Raw genomic sequence first — 17,296 nt, 5'->3', positions numbered from 1 at the left:
GCGTTCCTATGAGGTCCCCACTCCCGCCTTTTGTTTTTGGAGACAGGGTTTCTCTCTGTCGCTCAGGCTGGAGAGCAGTGACACAATCATAGCTCATTGCATTCTCGACCTCCTGGGCTCAAACAGTCCTCCCACCTCAGCCTCCCAAGTAGCTGGGACTACAGGCATGCACTACCACACCCAGCTAATTTTTCTTTTTCATTTTTTCTTTTTTTTTTTTTTGAGACGGAGTCTCGCTTTGTCGCCCAGGCTGGAGTGTAAACAGAGTCCAGTGAGCTTTCATTCCCTTTCATAAGACCAATCAGAATTTTATCATATCTGAAATTAATATGAAAGAAATTTATACCTCCCAATAGCCTCCAAAGTGTATAGTCAGAGAGCCTCAAATACAGGTCACCACCCCCACAGCCTTCTGGGAGCTGCAGCTTTCTATTCTTTAGGGAAAAAATGGTGACCGATGGTCCCCAACTTACAATGGTTCAAGTAATGATTTTTCTTTTTTTTTTTTTGAGACGGAGTTTCGCTCTTGTTACCCAGGCTGGAGTGCAATGGCGCGATCTCGGCTCACCGCAACCTCTGCCTCCTGGGTTCAGGCAATTCTCCTGCCTCAGCCTCCTGAGTAGCTGGGATTACAGGCACGCGCCACCATGCCCAGCTAATTTTTTGTATTTTTAGTAGAGACGGGGTTTCACCATGTTGACCAGGATGGTCTCGATCTCTTGACCTCGTGATCCACCCACATCGGCCTCCCAAAGTGCTGGGATTACAGGCGTGAGCCACCGCGCCCGGCCCCAATGATTTTTCTTTTCTTTTTTTTTTGGAGATGGAGTTTTGCTCTTGTCACCCAGGCTGAAGTGCAATGGCACAATCTACCTCACTGCAATCTCTGCCTCCTAGGTTCAAGTGATTCTCCTCTCTCAGCCTTCTGAGCAGCTGGGATTACAGGTGCCTGACATCACGCCCAGATAATTTTTGTATTTTTGATAGAGAGGGGATTTCGCCATGTTGGCCAGGCTGGTCTCGAATGCCTGACCTCAGGTGATCCGCCCGCCTTGGCCTGAGCCACTGCACCTGGCCAAGTTATGATTTTTCAGCTCTATGATGGTGTGAAATATTTATTTATTTTTGAAACTGAGTCTCACTCTGTTATCCAGGCTGGAGTGCAGTGGCCCGATCTGGGCTCACTGCAACCTCTGCCTCCTGGGTTCAAGCAATTCTCCTGCCTCAGCCTCCTGAGTAGCTGGGATTACAGGCGCCTGCCACCACACCTGGCTAATTTTTTATTTCAGTAGGGATGGAGTTTCATCATCTTGGCCAGGCTAGTCTTGATCTCCTGACCTTGTAATCCACCAGCCTCAGCTCCCCAAAGTGCTGGGATTATAGGTGTGAGCCACCACAACCGGCGTATTCAATACTTTATTATAAAACAGGTTTGTACTGGATGATATTGCCCAGTTGTAGGCTAACGTAAAGTGTTCTGGGCACATTTAAGGTATACTAGGCTAAACTCTGATGTTCAGTTTTTTGAGATAGGGTCTCACTGTGTCACCCAGGCTGTGACAGGGTCTCTCCATGCCACCCAGATAGTTTGGTAGCCTGATCACAGCTCACTGCACCCTTGACCTCTTAGGCTCAAGCAGTCCTTCCACTTCAGCCTCCTGAGTAGCTGGGGATACAGGCACACATACACACACCACCATGTCTGGCAAAGTTTGTAACCAGGGATTCGCCATGTCTCAAATTCCCGGACTCAAGTGATCCTCCTGCCTTGGCCTTTCAAAGTGCTGGGATTACAGGTGTGAGCCACTGTGTCCAGTCAAAATACATTTTCGGTTTACACTTTTTTTTTCTTGAGATGGAGTCTCACTCTGTCACCCAGACTGGAGTGCAGTGGCACGATTTCGGCTCACTGCAACCTCCGCTTCCTGGGTTCAAGCAATTTTTCTGTCTCAGCCTCCTGAGTAGCTGTGATTACAGGCGTGTGCCACCACGCCCAGCTAATTTTTGTATTTTTAGGAGAGACGGTTTCACTATCTTGGCCAGGCTGGTCTTAAACTCCTGACCTCGTCATCCACCCACCTCAGCCTCCCAAAGTGCTGGGATTATACCATGCCCAGCCCATGCCATTTCAGTTTACAGTGGGTTTCTTGGGATTAGGAGCAACTGGCTTTAGCATAGACAGCTGTCTGCCTCATTCGTGTCTGGGGGCTTCAGCCCGGCCCATACCTGGTTTCCTCTTGAGCAAGTGCTGTGCCTCAATGGCGGTGATCTGGGACACGGTAGTGAAGACGTGAGCGCAGTGGGCTGCCGCCCTTTCCATGCAGTAGCGGTGATAGATCTGCCTCTCACCTGCTTCCTTGTCCACGTTGAACTGGGCGGGAGGGGACGACATTCAGGTTAGAAGGACTGAGGAGAAGACTCTGCAGGTCCAGACTCCTGGGTCCTAAGGGAAACTGTTGCTGGGGGCTGGATTCCTGGGTCTGAGGTAGGAGGGGGCTTGGGACTTGGACTTCTGGGTCCTGGGAGGAGAGGGGATGCCATCCCCTTGGGCTCCCCGGAGCTTTGGGTTGTCCTGGCATACTCGCAGCCCCTCATCTGCCACGGTCCCAGCTCACGTTCTCCAGGTTGTTGTAGAAGTCCACGGCACCAGCACACAGGTAGCGCCCCAGCAGTGTGGCATGGGTGGTGAAGATGGTTGCCACAGGCAGTCGCCGGGCACGACACAGGCAGAGTCCAATGCCTGCCAACCACTCATGGAAGTGTGCAACCACGTGCGGCTTCTCCTCACTCTGCGCCAGGAACTGTGGGGCAAGAGGGAGAGGGCTGCTGTCTCCACGAGTGTCGGGAAGGGAATTGGCAATCCCCGGTAGGGACGAGGACTTGGGGAGAGGTTCATCTATCACCACACTGCACAGAGTGGGCAGCAGCCTATGGCAGCAATCCCGACTGGACAGGGAACTGGAAATCCCTGAGGCAGCAACTCCTGGGCTCAAGTGACTGGCTCCCCAGGAGTTGATGGGAACTGAGGATTTTTTGGCCAACCTTCTAAGTCCTGGCAGGGTAAGACGGGAAACACTGAAGTTTTCATGTCTCCAGGTCCTGGACATAGTTTCTCAAGACCCCTTGTCTCAAGGGTACGCTGTCTGCATCCAACACTGGCAAAAGGACTACAACTCCCAGAATGCCATAGGAGCAACCAGTTCCTAAATTATTTGTCCCAGGGCATGGGAAATTAAGCTTTTTCTTCTTTCTTTTTTTTTGGACACAGTCTTGCTCTGTTGCCCAGGCTGGAGTGCAGTGGTGTGATCTCAGCTCACTGCAATCTCTGCCACCCAGGTTTAAGCAGTTCTCCTGCCTTAGCCTCCCAGATAGCTGGGATATGGGATTACAGGTGCTCGCCACCATGCCTGGCTAATTATTTCATATTTTTAGTAGAGAGAAGGGTTGGCCATCTTGAACTCCTGGCCTCAAGTGATCTTTCCCCATCAGCCTCCCAAAGTACTGGGATTACAGGCGTCAGCCACCGCACCCAGCCTGGAAATTAAGCTTCTTGAGCCTTTTAAAACCTAGAAAGGGGCCAAAGCCAGGTCAGGCTGGGAATTCGTAAGCATCTGGGGCAGCATCTGAGAGTCAAGTCCAGCGATAGCACCCTAGAGAACTACAACTCCCAAAATTCCCCGGGACAGCCCGCCGGCCTCACTTTGAACCAGAATTCCTCCGCTTGGAAGACTGGAGTAAATGAAGTTGGCATCAAGAGTTTCGGGTCTCTGAGGAAAGAAGATGCTGGGTCCCTGGATGTCCATGTCCCCAAAGGTCAGAGCTAATCCTTGGATTAAAGGACCTTATGACTCCCAGAATGCCCAGGGAAAAGCCCATCCTCTGGCCTGATGGTCATTGTAGTTTCAGGTATAGGTGGAAAGTGACAGATGGGGACTGCAGTGGGACCTACCTCACCCAGGAACCAGGTGGTGAGAAAGCCAAAGAGGACAGCGTCGTTGGCCTCGCGGTCGTACCACGGCACCCCAATGTTGCAGGTATCCCAGAGCTCTCCCTTCCAGCGCTCCAGGGCCCAGGCTGAGGCCCCCACGTCCAGGAGCACCACCAGGGGGCCTCCCTCGATCAGCCAGCGCCCAAAATACACCTGGGGTTGCGGGGGGGCACCACAGAAAGGATCAGGGCTTCAACCTCATGTCTGCATGCATTTGTGGTTCTCCCAGTTGCAGGCAAATGTCTAGACTTAAGCCTCAGCTCTCTTCCCTTCTGTTTCTGTATTTGCTGCTAATTTCTCACCTGCTGCCTGAGCCTATTTCTCTATTTGCATGATTTATTCCCACCACACATTTTTTCCATCTATATTCCTGCCCCTGCTTTTCTTTCTATTTATTTATTTTTGAGATGGAGTCTTGCTCTGTTGCCCAGGCTGGAGTGCAGTGGCATAATCTTGGCCTCCCAGGTTCAAGTGACTTTCCTGCCTCAGCCTCCCGAATAGCTGGGACTACAAGCACCCACCATTACGCTCAGCTAATTTTTGTATTTTTAGTAGAGATGGGGTTTCGCCATGTTGGCCAGGATGGTCTTGATCTCTTGACCTTGTGATCCACCTGCCTCGGCCTCCCAAAGTGCTGGAATTACAGGCTGAGCCACTGCACCCGGCCTAATTTCTTTTCTTTCTTTCTTTCTTTTTTTTTTTTTTGAGATGGAGTCTCACTCTGTTGCCCAGGCTGGAATGCAATGGCACGATCTTGGTTCACTGCAACCTCCGCCTCCCTGGTTCAAGCAATTCTCCTGCCTCAGCCTCCCGAGTAGCTGGGATTACAGGCACCCACCCTCAGACCTGGCTAATTTTTGTATTTTTAGTAGAGACGGAGTTTCAGCATGTTGGCCAGGCTGGTCTCGAACTCCTGAGCTCAGGTGATCTGCCCTTCTTGGCCTCCCAAAGTGTTGGGATTACAGGGGTGAGCCACTGCACCCGGCCTCCTGTTTAATTTCTATAACTGCTGCCCTTCTCCCACTCCCTGCCCCCTTTCTCTGCTTATAACCAGGTATGTCGTCACATGTCCTGTCTCTGTGCCCCCACTGCCCTGTCTGGCCACCCTGCTAATCATTCCCCTACCTGCCACCTTGCTTCTGTACTTGTGGCCACGTTTCTCTGGCCAACCATCTTCATCTCCCGTTGTCTTTTCTTTCTGTTGCTAGTTCCTTCCCTAGGATACTACTTTTCTGTTTTGAGACAGGGTCTTGCTCTGTTGCCCAGGCTGGAGTGCGGTGGTGTGAACATGACTCAGTGCAGCCTCAACCTCCCTGGCTCAGTCAATCCTCCCGCCTCACCTCCTGCGGGTGTGGACCACCATGCCTGGCTAAGTTTTAAATCTTTTGTGGAGATGGAGTCTCACTGTGTTCCCCGGGCTGATTGTGAACTCCTGGGTTCAAGCAATTTTCCTGCTTAGCCTCCCAAAGTGATGATGGGATTAGAAGTGTGAGCCACCAAACCAGGCCCTTTTTTATTTTCAGAGACAGGGTCTTGCTCTGTCACCCAGCCTGGAATGCAGTGGTGCAATTACGGCTCACTGCAGCTTCGGCCTCCCAGTCTCAAGCAATCCTCCCGCGGCAGCTTCCCACGTAGCTGGGACCACAGGCACACGGTACCACGCCCAGCTAACGTTTAAATTTTTTGTAAGGACAGGGTTCACCATGTTGCCCAGGCTGGTCTCAAACTCCTGGTCTCAAGTGATCCGCCTGCCTTGGCCTCCCAAAGTGCTGGGATTACAGGCATGAGCTACTGTGTCCGGCCTGTGATGATTCTTTCACTGTTCATGCTGCCACTGCCTTGTCGCCTTCTGTTACTTTCATCACATATCTGTCACCTGTGACCTCTTTCCTCTATCCATAGGCCCACTCTGTAGTCCACAGCCACATTTCCTCCCTCCCTCCCTCTCTTCCTTCCTTCCTCCTTTCTTTCCTCCCTCCCTGCCTCTCTTCCCCCCTTCCTCCTTCCTTCCTTCCTCCCTCCTTTCTTTCCTCCCTCCCTTCCTTCTGCTCTCCCTCCCTCCCTCCCTTCCTTCCATCCTCCCTCCCTCCCTCCCTCCCTCCTTGTCTTCCTGCCTCCCTCCCTCCTTGTCTTCCTTGTCTTCCTGCCTCCCTCCCTCCCTCCCTCCCTCCTTGTCTTCCTTGTCTTCCTGCCTCCCTCCCTCCCTCCCTCCTTGTCTTCCTGCCTCCCTCCCTCCCTCCCTCCCTCCTTGTCTTCCTGCCTCCCTCCCTCCTTCCTTTCCTACCTGCCTGCCTCCCTTCCTGTCTTCCTGCCCTCCTCCCCTCTTCCCTTCCCCGCCCCTCTTTCTTTCTTAGACTGGTTCTCACTCCAGTGGCCCAGGCTTGGAGTGCAGTGGTGCAATCATGGCTCACTGGGCTAGGCACAGTAGCTCATGCCTGTAATCCCAGCAGAGGCCAAGGCAGGCAGATTGCCTGAGTTCAGGAGTTCGAGACCAGCCTAGGCAACACGGTGAAACCCCATCTCTACTAAAATACAAAAAATTAGCTGGGTGTGGAAGCATTCGCCTGAGGTCCCAGCTACTCAGGAGGCTGAGGTAGGAGAACTGCTTGAATGCGGGAGGTGGAGGTTGTGGTGGGTCGAGATTGCACCCCTGCACTCCAACCTGGAGGACAGAGCGTGACTGCATCTCCAAAAAAAAATATCATGGCTCACTACAGACTCGACTTCCCAGGATCAGGTGATCCTCCCATCTCAGCCTCCTGAGTAAATGGGATCACAGGCATGCACCACCATGCCTGGCTAATTTTTTGTATTTTTAGTAGAGATGGGGTTTCACCATGTCACCCAGGATGGTCACAAATTTCTGGGCTCAAGCTATCCTCCCACCTTGGCCTCCCAAAGTACCAGGATTGCAGGCATGAGCCACTGCGTCCGGCCCGCAGCCACACATTTCTTTTTTCTTTTTTTTTTTTTTTTGAGATTGGCTGGACGTAGTGGCTCATGCCTGTAATCCAAGCACTTTGGAGGCCAAGGCGGGCAGATCACCTGAGGTCGGGAGTTCAAGACCAGCCTGACCGGCCTGGCATGGTGGCTCACGCCTGTAATCACAGCACTTTCGGAGGCCAAGGTGGGCGGATCACGAGGTCAAGAGATCGAGACCATCCTGGCCAACATGATGAAACCCCGTCTCCACTAAAAATACAAAAATTAGCTGGGCGTGGTGGCGCACGCCTGTAGTCCCAGCTACTCGGGAGGCTGAGGCAGGAGAATTGCTTGAACCCGGGAGGTGGAGGTTGCAGTGAGCCCAGATTGCGCCACTGCACTCCAGCCTGGTGCCTGGCGACGGACCAATACTCTGTCTCAAAAAAAAAAAAAAAAAAAAAGACCAGCCTGGCCAACATGGTGAAACCCCATCCTAAAAAAAAAAAAAAAAAAAAAAGAGATGGAGTTTCGCTCTTGTTGCCCAAGCTGGAGTGCAGTGACGAGATCTCGGCTCACCGCAACCTCTGCCTCCCGGGTTCAAGCCATTCTCCTGCCTCAGCCTCCCGAGTAGCCGGGATTACAGGTGCCCGCCACCAAGCCTGGCTAATTTTATATTTTTAGTAGAGACAGGGTTTCTCCATGTTGGCCAGGCTGGTCTCGAACTCCCGACCTCAGGCGATCCGCCCGCCTCGGCCTCCCAAAGTGCCTCATTCCAGGCGTGAGCCACCGCGCCCGGCCTGAGCCACACATTGCTAACATAGCCCATCCTCGTCCATGCCCCAGGGCTGCGTTTTTCTAGCCGAGGCCACGCTTCTGCATCTTGCTGCCTCACTTCTGCCTCTGCCTCATTTCTCCAGTTGGCTGCGTTCCTCCCGGAGATGGTGGCCTTGGTTCTGGGCCCGCTGCCACTGCAGAGGAGAAGCAGCCTCACTCCTCGCTGACCTGGCTCTTTCCTGCCCGGGGCCTGGCTCTGAGGCCCCTCCCCCTCACAGCTGTCGTCTGCCCTTTTGCTGGGGGGGGGCTATTCTTAGGCCCCCAGCACGTGGGAAGCAGCTGCCCTCAGGAAGGGACCAAGCTGTTCCTGGGTCCCTTAGGGACACAGTAGGGCCTGAATGGATTCCAGACCCCACCCCAAACCACAGGCTGTGAATGAGTGAAGGAACCACAGTGCCTCTCCCTCCCAGTCCCGGACTTGTCCGTCCCTCAGTCCCTCAGCCCTGCTTTCTCCTGGGACAACAGTGCGTCTCTTTCCATCTTCATCCTGTGGCCCTGGGACTCTCGCTCCTCTCTATTCCCTGATCCACCCATCTCAGACTCTGTCCTGTGGCTCTGTCTCTTTCCATCTTCATCCTGTGGCCCTGGGACTCTCGCTCCTCTCTATTCCCTGATCCACCCATCTCAGACTCTGTCCTGTGGCTCTACCCGCTGACTTCTCCTGTCTTTCCCGATACTCCATGCTTCTCCCTCCTTCTAGGTCTGACTTTCTGAAACACCTGGCGGTCTCTTTTCTGTTCCTAGTCGGTCTCCCTGTTACTCCTTGCCCTTGGCTCCATCCGCACCTCGCCCTTTGTCTGCCTGCCCCCCTCATTCTCCAAGCTTGGCCATTTATAGTAACAATAAGAATGAAGATCATAATAACAATGACAGCTGGGTGCGGTGGCTCACACCTGTAATCCCAGCACTTTGGGAGATTCATGAGTTCAGAGTTTGAGACCAGCCTGGCCAACATGGTCAAATCCCGTCTCTACTAAAAATACAAAAATTAGCCGGGCGTGGTGGTGGGCGCCTGTAATCCCAGCTACTCGGGAGGCTGAGGCAGGAGAACCACTTGGGCCCGGGAGGCGGAGGTTGCAGTGAGCCAAGATCGCACCACTATACTCCAGCCTGGCAACAGAGCAAGACTCCATCTCAAAAAAAAAAAAAAAAAAGGCAATCACCGCCCACACACTGTGCTAACTTCCAGAACTCTACTAAGCACTTTATCCTTGTTAACGGTTTCATCCTCCCAGCACCTCTAGAAGGTAGATGCTGTTAGCACGTCCATTAGCCGAGGACACAAGGGCGGCAAGTGGAGGGGATGAACTTGGACTTCAGGCTCCAGAATGCTGCTCCTGCCTGACGCCAGGCCCCCTCTCCCCAGCTCTGCCTGCCTGGCTGGCTGGCTTTCTTTTTTGAGATGGAGTCTTGCTCTTGTTGCCCAGGCTGGAGTGCAGTGGCTCAATAGCAGCTCAGTGCAACCTTCGCCTCCCGGGTTCAAGCGATTCTCCTGCCTCAGCCTCCCGAGTAGCTAGGATGTCAGGTGCCCGCCACCACGCCCGGCTAATTTTTGTGTTTTTAGTAGAGATGGGGTTTTGCTGTGTTGGCCAGGCTGGCCCCAAATGGCCATCTTCTGATCCCGCTCGTTTTCTCTCTGGGTCTGAGGATCATGGCCTCTTGGATCTGCGTCTTGGTCTCTCTCATACTTGCCATCTGCCTGTGCCTTTGCCAATGTCTGGGATCCACCCACCCACTTCCAAGCCCGGCATCTGTCTGGGTGTGCTATCATGCCTTGTTTCTGTGTCCAAGCATGCCTCGCTCGCGCTTGAGGTATCACTCCGCACCCCCTCTCTGTTTGTGGCTCCCACCCTGATGGCAGGCTGTCCACCCCCTCCTGCCCTGGGCCGCGCCATGTCCCACCTTGCAGCCCTTGCTGTTCATGGAGTCCAGTGTCCTCTTCAGGGCCGGGGTGGGGGCCTCCAGCAGCTCCACCTGGGTCCTCACGCCCTGCTCCGTGTACGGCCCCACCAGGTAGTAGTTGTCGCCCCATTCATCCCCTGTCACCTTCGCCTTCGTCTGCAGCACCGTGTAGATGCCACCCACTGTGGGCCCAAGCGTGTGAGGGCAGGCCCCGGCCAAAGTCCACAGTTCTGGGGCCTGGGGTGGGGTGGGCTGGGGACGTGGGAGTGCTCAGGCCCCAGACCCCTAGCTCAGGGGGAAGAGGGGGCTAGGAGCTGATAGTTTGGAGTAGGGGGTTTGGAGGCTTGGATCAAGGGAACAGGGGGCTGGAGGGCGGTCCTCCAGGGTCTAAGGGAGAAGGGGGCTGGGGTCAGGACCCTGAGGGAGGACAGGGCTCAGGCTAGACTTCCGGGTCTGAGAGAGAAGGGGCTGGGGGCCGGGACCCCTGGGTCTGAGGGAATTAGGGACTGGGGCTCTAAGGATGGCAGAGCTGAGGACTACCTGGACCCGGGTTCCTGAGTTCCCAGCTCACAGGAGCTGGGTTTAACCCAGTGAAGGAGATTCCCTCTTCATGACAGATTCAGCTTCTCACTGTTGCCCAAGAGAAGCCTGCATGATCACTTCCTGCCCCCAGGGACCCTGCTGACCTGCCTCCCAATTTCCTGACTAGGGACAAAGCATGCAGGGCCCATGGCCCTATCCCAGACCCAGGAGCCGCCGCCCCCAGCCTCCTACCCTCCTGGAGCCCAGGCCCTGGCGAGACCCGGCTATGTGTTCAAGGGGCCCCCCTCTCCTCCTGGGAGACCCAGTCCCTTTCCCCTCCAAGACCCAGCAAAGAAACCCCCAGCCTCTGCTCTTTGAGGTGGGGGACTGGCTTGTTCCTGGGGATTTGAGCCCCAGCCTTCTCCAAGGTCAGAACCTCAGCTTTTTGGAGCCCAAGACACAGAAATGCGGGCTCCCAGCCACTCCCATCCTAGGGCCCAGCCCCTGCCTAACTTAGGACTTCCCAGCCTTCCCTATTCGAGTACGCATGTGTCCCAGGCCCCGGCTCCTCTACTAGGAACTAATAGCTCAGGCCCTCAGCTCCTTCAAAGCCCAGGCATTCAGGCCCGCAGCCTCTCCTTACCGAGGATCTGCGGATTAGCGTCCCTAGCCGCCCTTCTCATCTTTATTCTCAAGCAGTCAGGTCCTCAGGTCCTCCCACTGCAGCTCAGGCCTCCTATCTCCCAGTCAGCTCTCTCTCAAATCTGGAGTTTTATCCCCTAGACCATGCTGTTAGGGCCACAGGTCTGAAACCCCGGAAGCGTCCCAGGTTTGCACACACAAGTCCCAACTCCCCATCCCCTTCCCTGTTCAGCACCCAGGTATCTAGTCTCCCTGAAGCTTCCCTACAGGACCCAGGAGTCTTGCATTTCAGCACCCTCTTCCCTAGGACCCAGAACCCGGGCTTCCAGCCTCCTTTCATCATAAGTCAAACGACTCATCCCTCTCCCACTCACCTCCGGCCTCCCAGTCCCTCCTCAAGGACACAGGAGTCACAGCCTCCTTACCCAGGACCCAACGGTTCCCCTTGTAGCCCCGTCCCCCTACAACTCAGAGTTCCGGGTCCCCATCCACTACTGTCCTTCTCATCAAGGGCCCCGACACCTGGCGTACTCACCCTTGTTGGCCACCTCCCAGGCCACTTCGAAGAGCACTGTGTTCTCCAGATCGAATTCATCCTCCCAGTCCTCCAGTCCTGGCAGTGAGGACATGGACAAAGTGCGGTTTAAAGGCATGGCTGGCGCTGGAAGGCGGCTCCGGGGACCTCAAGCAGGGACCCCGGAGGTGTCGGGGGAATGCACCAGGTAGGGTGCGGGACCGAGCAGCTAGTGCCCGACGGGAAGCTTGCAAGACGCTCAGCTTCCTATTGCACGACCGCACCCCCGCCCCGACTTAGGCAGAAGGCGCCCGCAGCGTCACTGAGCCCAGCGGTGCCCCTGCAATGAAACCTCGCGGCCGCCAGGAGGCGGTGGCCAACCCCCAGCTAGCGCCATTGGCTCATGCCCGGGGGCGGGGATTTCTGCGTCTCCTCGTTGGTGGAATGGGTTAGGGGTCGCTGTGTCCAGGCCCCGCCTCGGCTGTCCGGGGGGCCGAGCTTGTCGCCGCTCTCTACGGAAGCGATTGGCCTTCAGCTCTGTCAATCTGAAGCTGGAGGCCTCAAAGTCGCGGGGAGGAGGAGGGTGGGATAAAGAGGAAAGGAGCGTGGAGGACGTGTGGTTACTCAAAGAACAGCTAAGAATTTCGCAATCGGCCTGAGCGGGGGCGGGGGGCTGAGCAAAAAGAGGAGGAGCCAGAGGCATTGGAAATGGACCCAGGAGTTCCGGACACCGGTCTTCCAGCGTAGCCTAGGCGGGCAGGCGGGGCCTAAAGTGCTGTCACGCCCCTACAATATTTACATATTTATAAGGAATCATAGAGCTCTTTGGAGGACCTGCTAGCCTAGAGGGGCCAGAACAACTTGCTCCTCGCGCGTTTCCGTTTCCCTTAGGACACTGGGAGTTGGTGAGCATCATGGCAACCGTGGTAAGTGTGAGTGCATGGAGGGTGAGGAGCGAGCCCACAGTCTCGAGTCTGAGAGAGGAGGAGGCTAGACGCCCTGACTTTTGGGTCTGAAGGAGGAGGAATCGGGTGTTCCAGACTCTTGGGTCTGGAGGAGGAGGAAGCTCGGACTCCCGGGTCTGGGGGAGAAGGGGACCTGGGGGCTAGACTTCTGGGTCTTAGGGGAGGCGGGAGCTGGGTACCAGGGCTCCTGGGTTTGAGGGAGTGAAAAAAAGAAGGGACTGAAATCCCGGAATCTCAGATCTGGCCCCATCATGCTATAGGAACTCCAACTTCTAGAATACTCTTGGCGCAACGGCTGGTTGTACAGTCCTTGGCGCCAGTGTGTGATGATGAGGGTTGTAGTACCTTGCGCTGCTTCGAGCCATTTGGGAACCTTGGCCTAGTGAACCTTTAATGGGAATAAATTGTGAAGGAACAAGAGAGTCTTAGTGGAGAAGACTAAAGGATTAGGGACTCAGAGGTCTGGATCTTGTCATGCGACCGTTTTGGCCATTTTCATATCTCCAGTGTTTCACACGGGGCATGTCTCAGTGTAAATGCTCAATAAATTATCACTTGAATGTTTGAATGAATGAATGAATGGATGGATGGATGGATGGATGTGAATGAAGGAAAGGCCGGGAAACTTGGTCTGGCACCTGCTCAAGAAATACCTGAATAAAGAATTGATTTGGGCCAGGTGCGGTGGCTCACGCCTGTAATCCCAGCACTTTGTGGGAGACCGAGGCGGGCGGATCACTAGGTCAAGAGCTCGAGACCATCCTAACATGGTGAAACCCCATCTCTACTCAAAATACAAAAATTAGCCGGGTGTGGTGGTGCACGCCTAGAATCCCAGCTACTCGGGAGGCTGAGGCAGGAGAATCGCTTGAACCCGGGAGGTGGCGGTTGCAGTGAGCCGAGATAGCGCCACTGCACTCCAGCTTGGGCGACAGAGTGAGACTCCGTCTCAAAAAAAATAAAATGACCTTGGTTTTCGTGGGACCAGTGTGCAGCAAGGTTTAGGAGAGGTTTATGGTGAAAGAGAAAGACTTTGTAGGAGACAGTCCTTGGTAAGGGGCCCGTTTATGTTGAGAGAGCTAAATTTGGGATTCCTGGATTCATGTCTTTTTTTTGTTGAGGGAGGGGTTGCCTAGTCTTTTGGAAGTAGTTTGTGGGTAATGTCCCATACTCCAGGGTTCCAGCTTCATATAAGGAGAAACTAGGTGGGAAGGTTCACACAATGATAGGGAAAGTTTCTGACCACTGATGGCCAGAAAGTCTAAACGATTGACTCCAGAGAGAGAAGACTTCCTCTGGGCTGGATAACTGCATGTTCTGTCTGGTGGAAAAAGAGAAGAAAGACCTGTGGGCCAGGCACAGTGGCTCACAGTGGACTGTAATCCTGTATTTGGGGAGGCTGAGGTAAAAGGATTGCTTGAGCCCAGGAATTTAAGATCAGCCCTGGAAACATAGCGAGACCCTGCCTTTGCAAAAAAATAAGAAAATTAGCCAAGTGTGGTGGCACATGCCTGTAGTTCCAACTGCTTGGGAGGCTGAGGTGGGAGGATTGCTTGAGCCTGGAAGGTGGAGGCCACGGCAGTCCAGCCTGGGTGGCAGAGTGAGACCTCGTCTCAAAAAAAAAAAAAAAAACTCATGGGAAGGAAAGTTGGGGATAGGTGACTTAGGGGCTAGGTTAACCTGCTGGCCTCTTAAGCTTCCTTTTCCTTATTAGAAATTATGAAGTATTAGCCGGGCGTGGTGGCTCACACCTGTAAACCCAGCACTTTGGGAGGTCGAGGTGGGTGGATCATGAGGTCAGGAATTCGAGATCAGCCTGGTCAACATAGTGAAACCCTGCCTCTAAAAATAAATAAATAAAATAAAATAAAAAAGAAATTATGAACTATTCTGAAGTGTCAGAAAATAATGTAATAGACATGCAAAGATCCACCATCCAGCAGTGTTTTGTTTTGCTTTTATTCAAGACAGAGCTTCACTCTGTCTCCCAGGCTGGAGTGCAGTGGTGTGATCTCGGCTTACTGCAACCTACACCTCCCAAGTTCAAATGATCCTCCTGCCTGAGCCTCCCAGTAGCTGGGATTACAGGTGTGTGCTACCACTCCCAGCTGATTTATTTTTTATTTTTATTTATTTATGTTTCGTGAGACAGAGTCTTGCTCTTGCCCAGGCGGAAGTGTGGTGGTGTGACCTCAGCTCACAACAACCTCAGCCTCCCAGGTTTAAGCAATTCTCCTGCCTCAGCCTCCCAAGTAGCTGGGATTACAGGTGCCTGCCACCATACCCAGCTAATTTTTTTGTATTTTTAGTATAGATGGGGTTTCACCATATTGGCCAGGCTGGTATTGAACTCCTGACCTCGTGATCTGCTTGCCTTTGTAGGGCTAAGGGCCCCGCAGGGTCGTGGGGTGTCCCTTATGCTGTGCTGAGGCACAGGATCTGAGAAATAAAGAGACAGGACATAGAAGTACAAAGAAAGCGCAGCTCAGCTGGGGATGGTGGCACACCACCTATAAGTGGAGACATGTGAGGCCTGAATGTCCAGAGCGTCTGTATTTATTGGGTATAGGTTAGGGGGCAGGGTAGTGAGTGAAATCATCTTTAAGGATAGTGATAGGGTCGTGAGCAATAAACAAGGGGTCCACCCCCATTAGGTCATTGAGGCAAGGAGGCAGGCCTTGTGCAGTAAGGGGTCCACCCCCGTTAGGTCACTGAGGCATGGATGTGGGCCGTGCGCAGTGAAGAGGGCTCAGTGTGCAATATCTCTTATCTATGAGAATATCTATAGGAGGATGCCTTAAGTCACACAGCAGTGACAAAGCTGACAGGGTCTACCGCCACCTGCTGGCAGCTTCCAGTGAGTTCTGTAGGAGGATGCTTTTGAGCCAGCACCATAACAAGAGCTGATAAAGTTCACAGTCACCAAGGTGCGATTATCCGGAGAGGTTTTGAGCCCTCGGATGCTTGAGGGATTGCTGGTCTGAGGGCAGCCTTCCACAGAACTGGAGCAAGGTCCTACAACTCCTTTATCAGGAGGAGTGGCTCTCGCCCCAAGCCTGCCATACAGTGGGTATCTTTACGATACTGAACGCTGCCGCCTGGGCCGTGGATTCTTGTCCTGGTATAACTGTTTTTCCCTTAAGTCATGCTCTGAACTGTGTCTGCTCCAGACATTCTTCCGACTATAAGCTGCTTATTCCTTAAGTCAGGCTCTGCACCGTGTCTGCTCTAGGTATTCCTCTATGAACTAAGATATAATAATATACATATAGGGAAATAACTGAGTGGTAAGATATTCTTTAGGCACTCAGTCTATGAACTAATATATGATTATAGAGAGAGGATTATATAAAGGGAAATAGCTGAGTAGTAACACTATAAACTGAGATACTCTTAGGCACTAATTGTGCCAGGATTCTGCTTAGCTCTCCTTCCTCGGTGCCTATATAGAAGGTTACCCACAGCCTTGGCCTACCAGAGTGCTGGGATTACAGGCATGAGCCACTGCACCTGGCCAATTTTTGTGTCTTTTGTATTTTTTTTTTTTTTTTTGAGATGGAGTTTCGCTCTTGTTACCCAGGCTGGAGTGCAATGGCGCGATCTCGGCTCACCACAACCTCCGCCTCCTGGGTTCAGGCAATTCTCCTGCCTCAGCTTCCTGAGTAGCTAGGATTACAGGCACGCGCCACCATGCCCAGCTAATTTTTTGTATTTTTAGTAGAAAAGAGACAGGGTTTCACCAGGTCAAGAGATCGAGACCATCCTGGTCAAGATGGCGAAACCCCGTCTCTACTAAAAATACAAAAATTAGCTGTGCACGGTGGTGCACGCCTGTAGTCCCAGCTACTCGGGAGGCTGAGGCAGGAGAATGCTTGAACCCAGGAGGCAGAGGTTGTGGTGAGCCGATCATGCCATTGCACTCCAGCCTGGATAACAAGAACGAAACTCTGTCTCAAAAAAAAAAAAACAAAGATGGCAGGATGGGGTGAGGAGTATTCACATCATCATAAGAACAGTTAAGGCCGGGCGCCGTGGCTCACGCCTATAATCCCAGCACTTTGGGAGGCCGAGGCGGGTGGATCACGAGGTCAAGAAATCGAGACCATCCTGGTCAATAAGGTGAAACCCCGTCTCTACTAAAAATACAAAAATTAGCTGGGCATGGTGGCGCGTGCCTGTAATCCCAGCTACTCAGGAGGCTGAGGCAGGAGAATTACTTGAACCCAGGAGGTGGAGGTTGTGGTGAGCCGAGATCGTGCCATTGCACTCCAGCCCGGGTAACAAGATCGAAACTCTGTCTCAAAAAAAAAAAAAGAACAGTTAAGATGGCAGGGTGGGGTGAGAGACTTGTCCTGGGGAAGCTCCGCTGGGTGATTGGGGTTGGTGGGGAACGACGATCAGCCAGGGCAGGACTTCAGACTCTGGGTCCAGGCTTGCACATGGAGACCTGACATTCCTTCTTTTTACATAGAAAGAGAAGAGGGGGTGATGACAGGTTTCGGGGGGTGGGGGCTAAGTTTCTCAAGGCTACTTCGTGTGTGACGGGGACTGCGCAGACACCTAAAAATTTGTTTTGAGCGGAGGAGACGGTAGAAGTGGGAACAGGACAGGGACACAAATAAGAAAGATCCGGACAATACGTCTGGCCTTACACATGCTTCAGCTGCTGGGAACTCGGAGGCACTGCGCGGTGTTGTGCGGTTGTCCAGAGCAGCATTTGCCGATCTGTGATAGCCTGGATGCGGTGTTGTATGAACTGGGAGAGTAAGCGGAAGATACAGCATCCGAATAGGAGAAGAAAGATGGGTATTAAAGGAGTAAGGACTGGAAGGAGCCACGACCTCCAGTTAGAAAATGGCCAGGCAGGTTCGGCGTAGGTATTTGCTTGGTTAGCAAACTTCTGAGCCCCGTCTTTGAGTTTTTTGATATTATCATGCACTAGGCCAGATTGCTTTAAGTAAAAACAACATTCTTCATTTAGAAATATACAGAGTCCTCCTTTTTCTG

The 17,296-nt window shown here is 53.2% G+C and overlaps 2 protein-coding genes across 3 annotated transcripts in view; one reads left to right on the top strand and one right to left on the bottom strand.

Moving 5' to 3' along the window:
- The window catches only part of GYS1 (glycogen synthase 1), a 28,076-nt gene extending 16,425 nt beyond the window's left edge, over nucleotides 1–11,651 (bottom strand). Inside the window, exons 1-5 of one of the 2 annotated variants that reach the window (XM_021668618.2) lie at nucleotides 11,346–11,651; nucleotides 9,647–9,828; nucleotides 3,950–4,141; nucleotides 2,616–2,801; nucleotides 2,227–2,371 (exon numbers count right to left, since the gene is read on the bottom strand). In XM_021668618.2, coding sequence (XP_021524293.1) covers nucleotides 2,227–2,371; nucleotides 2,616–2,801; nucleotides 3,950–4,141; nucleotides 9,647–9,828; nucleotides 11,346–11,463 — 823 coding nt within the window. In that variant the 5' untranslated portion in view covers nucleotides 11,464–11,651. The remainder of the gene's footprint in view (nucleotides 1–2,226; nucleotides 2,372–2,615; nucleotides 2,802–3,949; nucleotides 4,142–9,646; nucleotides 9,829–11,345) is intronic. The other variant, XM_021668619.2, reaches the window with a different exon arrangement.
- Nucleotides 11,652–11,913: 262 nt separating this feature from the next.
- RUVBL2 (RuvB like AAA ATPase 2) overlaps nucleotides 11,914–17,296 on the top strand; it is a 35,734-nt gene continuing 30,351 nt past the window's right edge. Inside the window, exon 1 of the mRNA XM_012460406.3 lies at nucleotides 11,914–12,250. Within this exon, the coding sequence (XP_012315829.2) occupies nucleotides 12,239–12,250 (12 nt within the window). The 5' untranslated portion in view covers nucleotides 11,914–12,238. The remainder of the gene's footprint in view (nucleotides 12,251–17,296) is intronic.

This window comes from Aotus nancymaae, unplaced genomic scaffold (genome assembly GCF_030222135.1).
Source record: "Aotus nancymaae isolate 86718 unplaced genomic scaffold, 86718_ANA_hifiasm-v0.15.2.pri h1tg000028l, whole genome shotgun sequence".
NCBI classification, from domain to species: domain Eukaryota; kingdom Metazoa; phylum Chordata; class Mammalia; order Primates; family Aotidae; genus Aotus; species Aotus nancymaae.
This window is presented reverse-complemented; position numbering and strand designations above follow the sequence as displayed.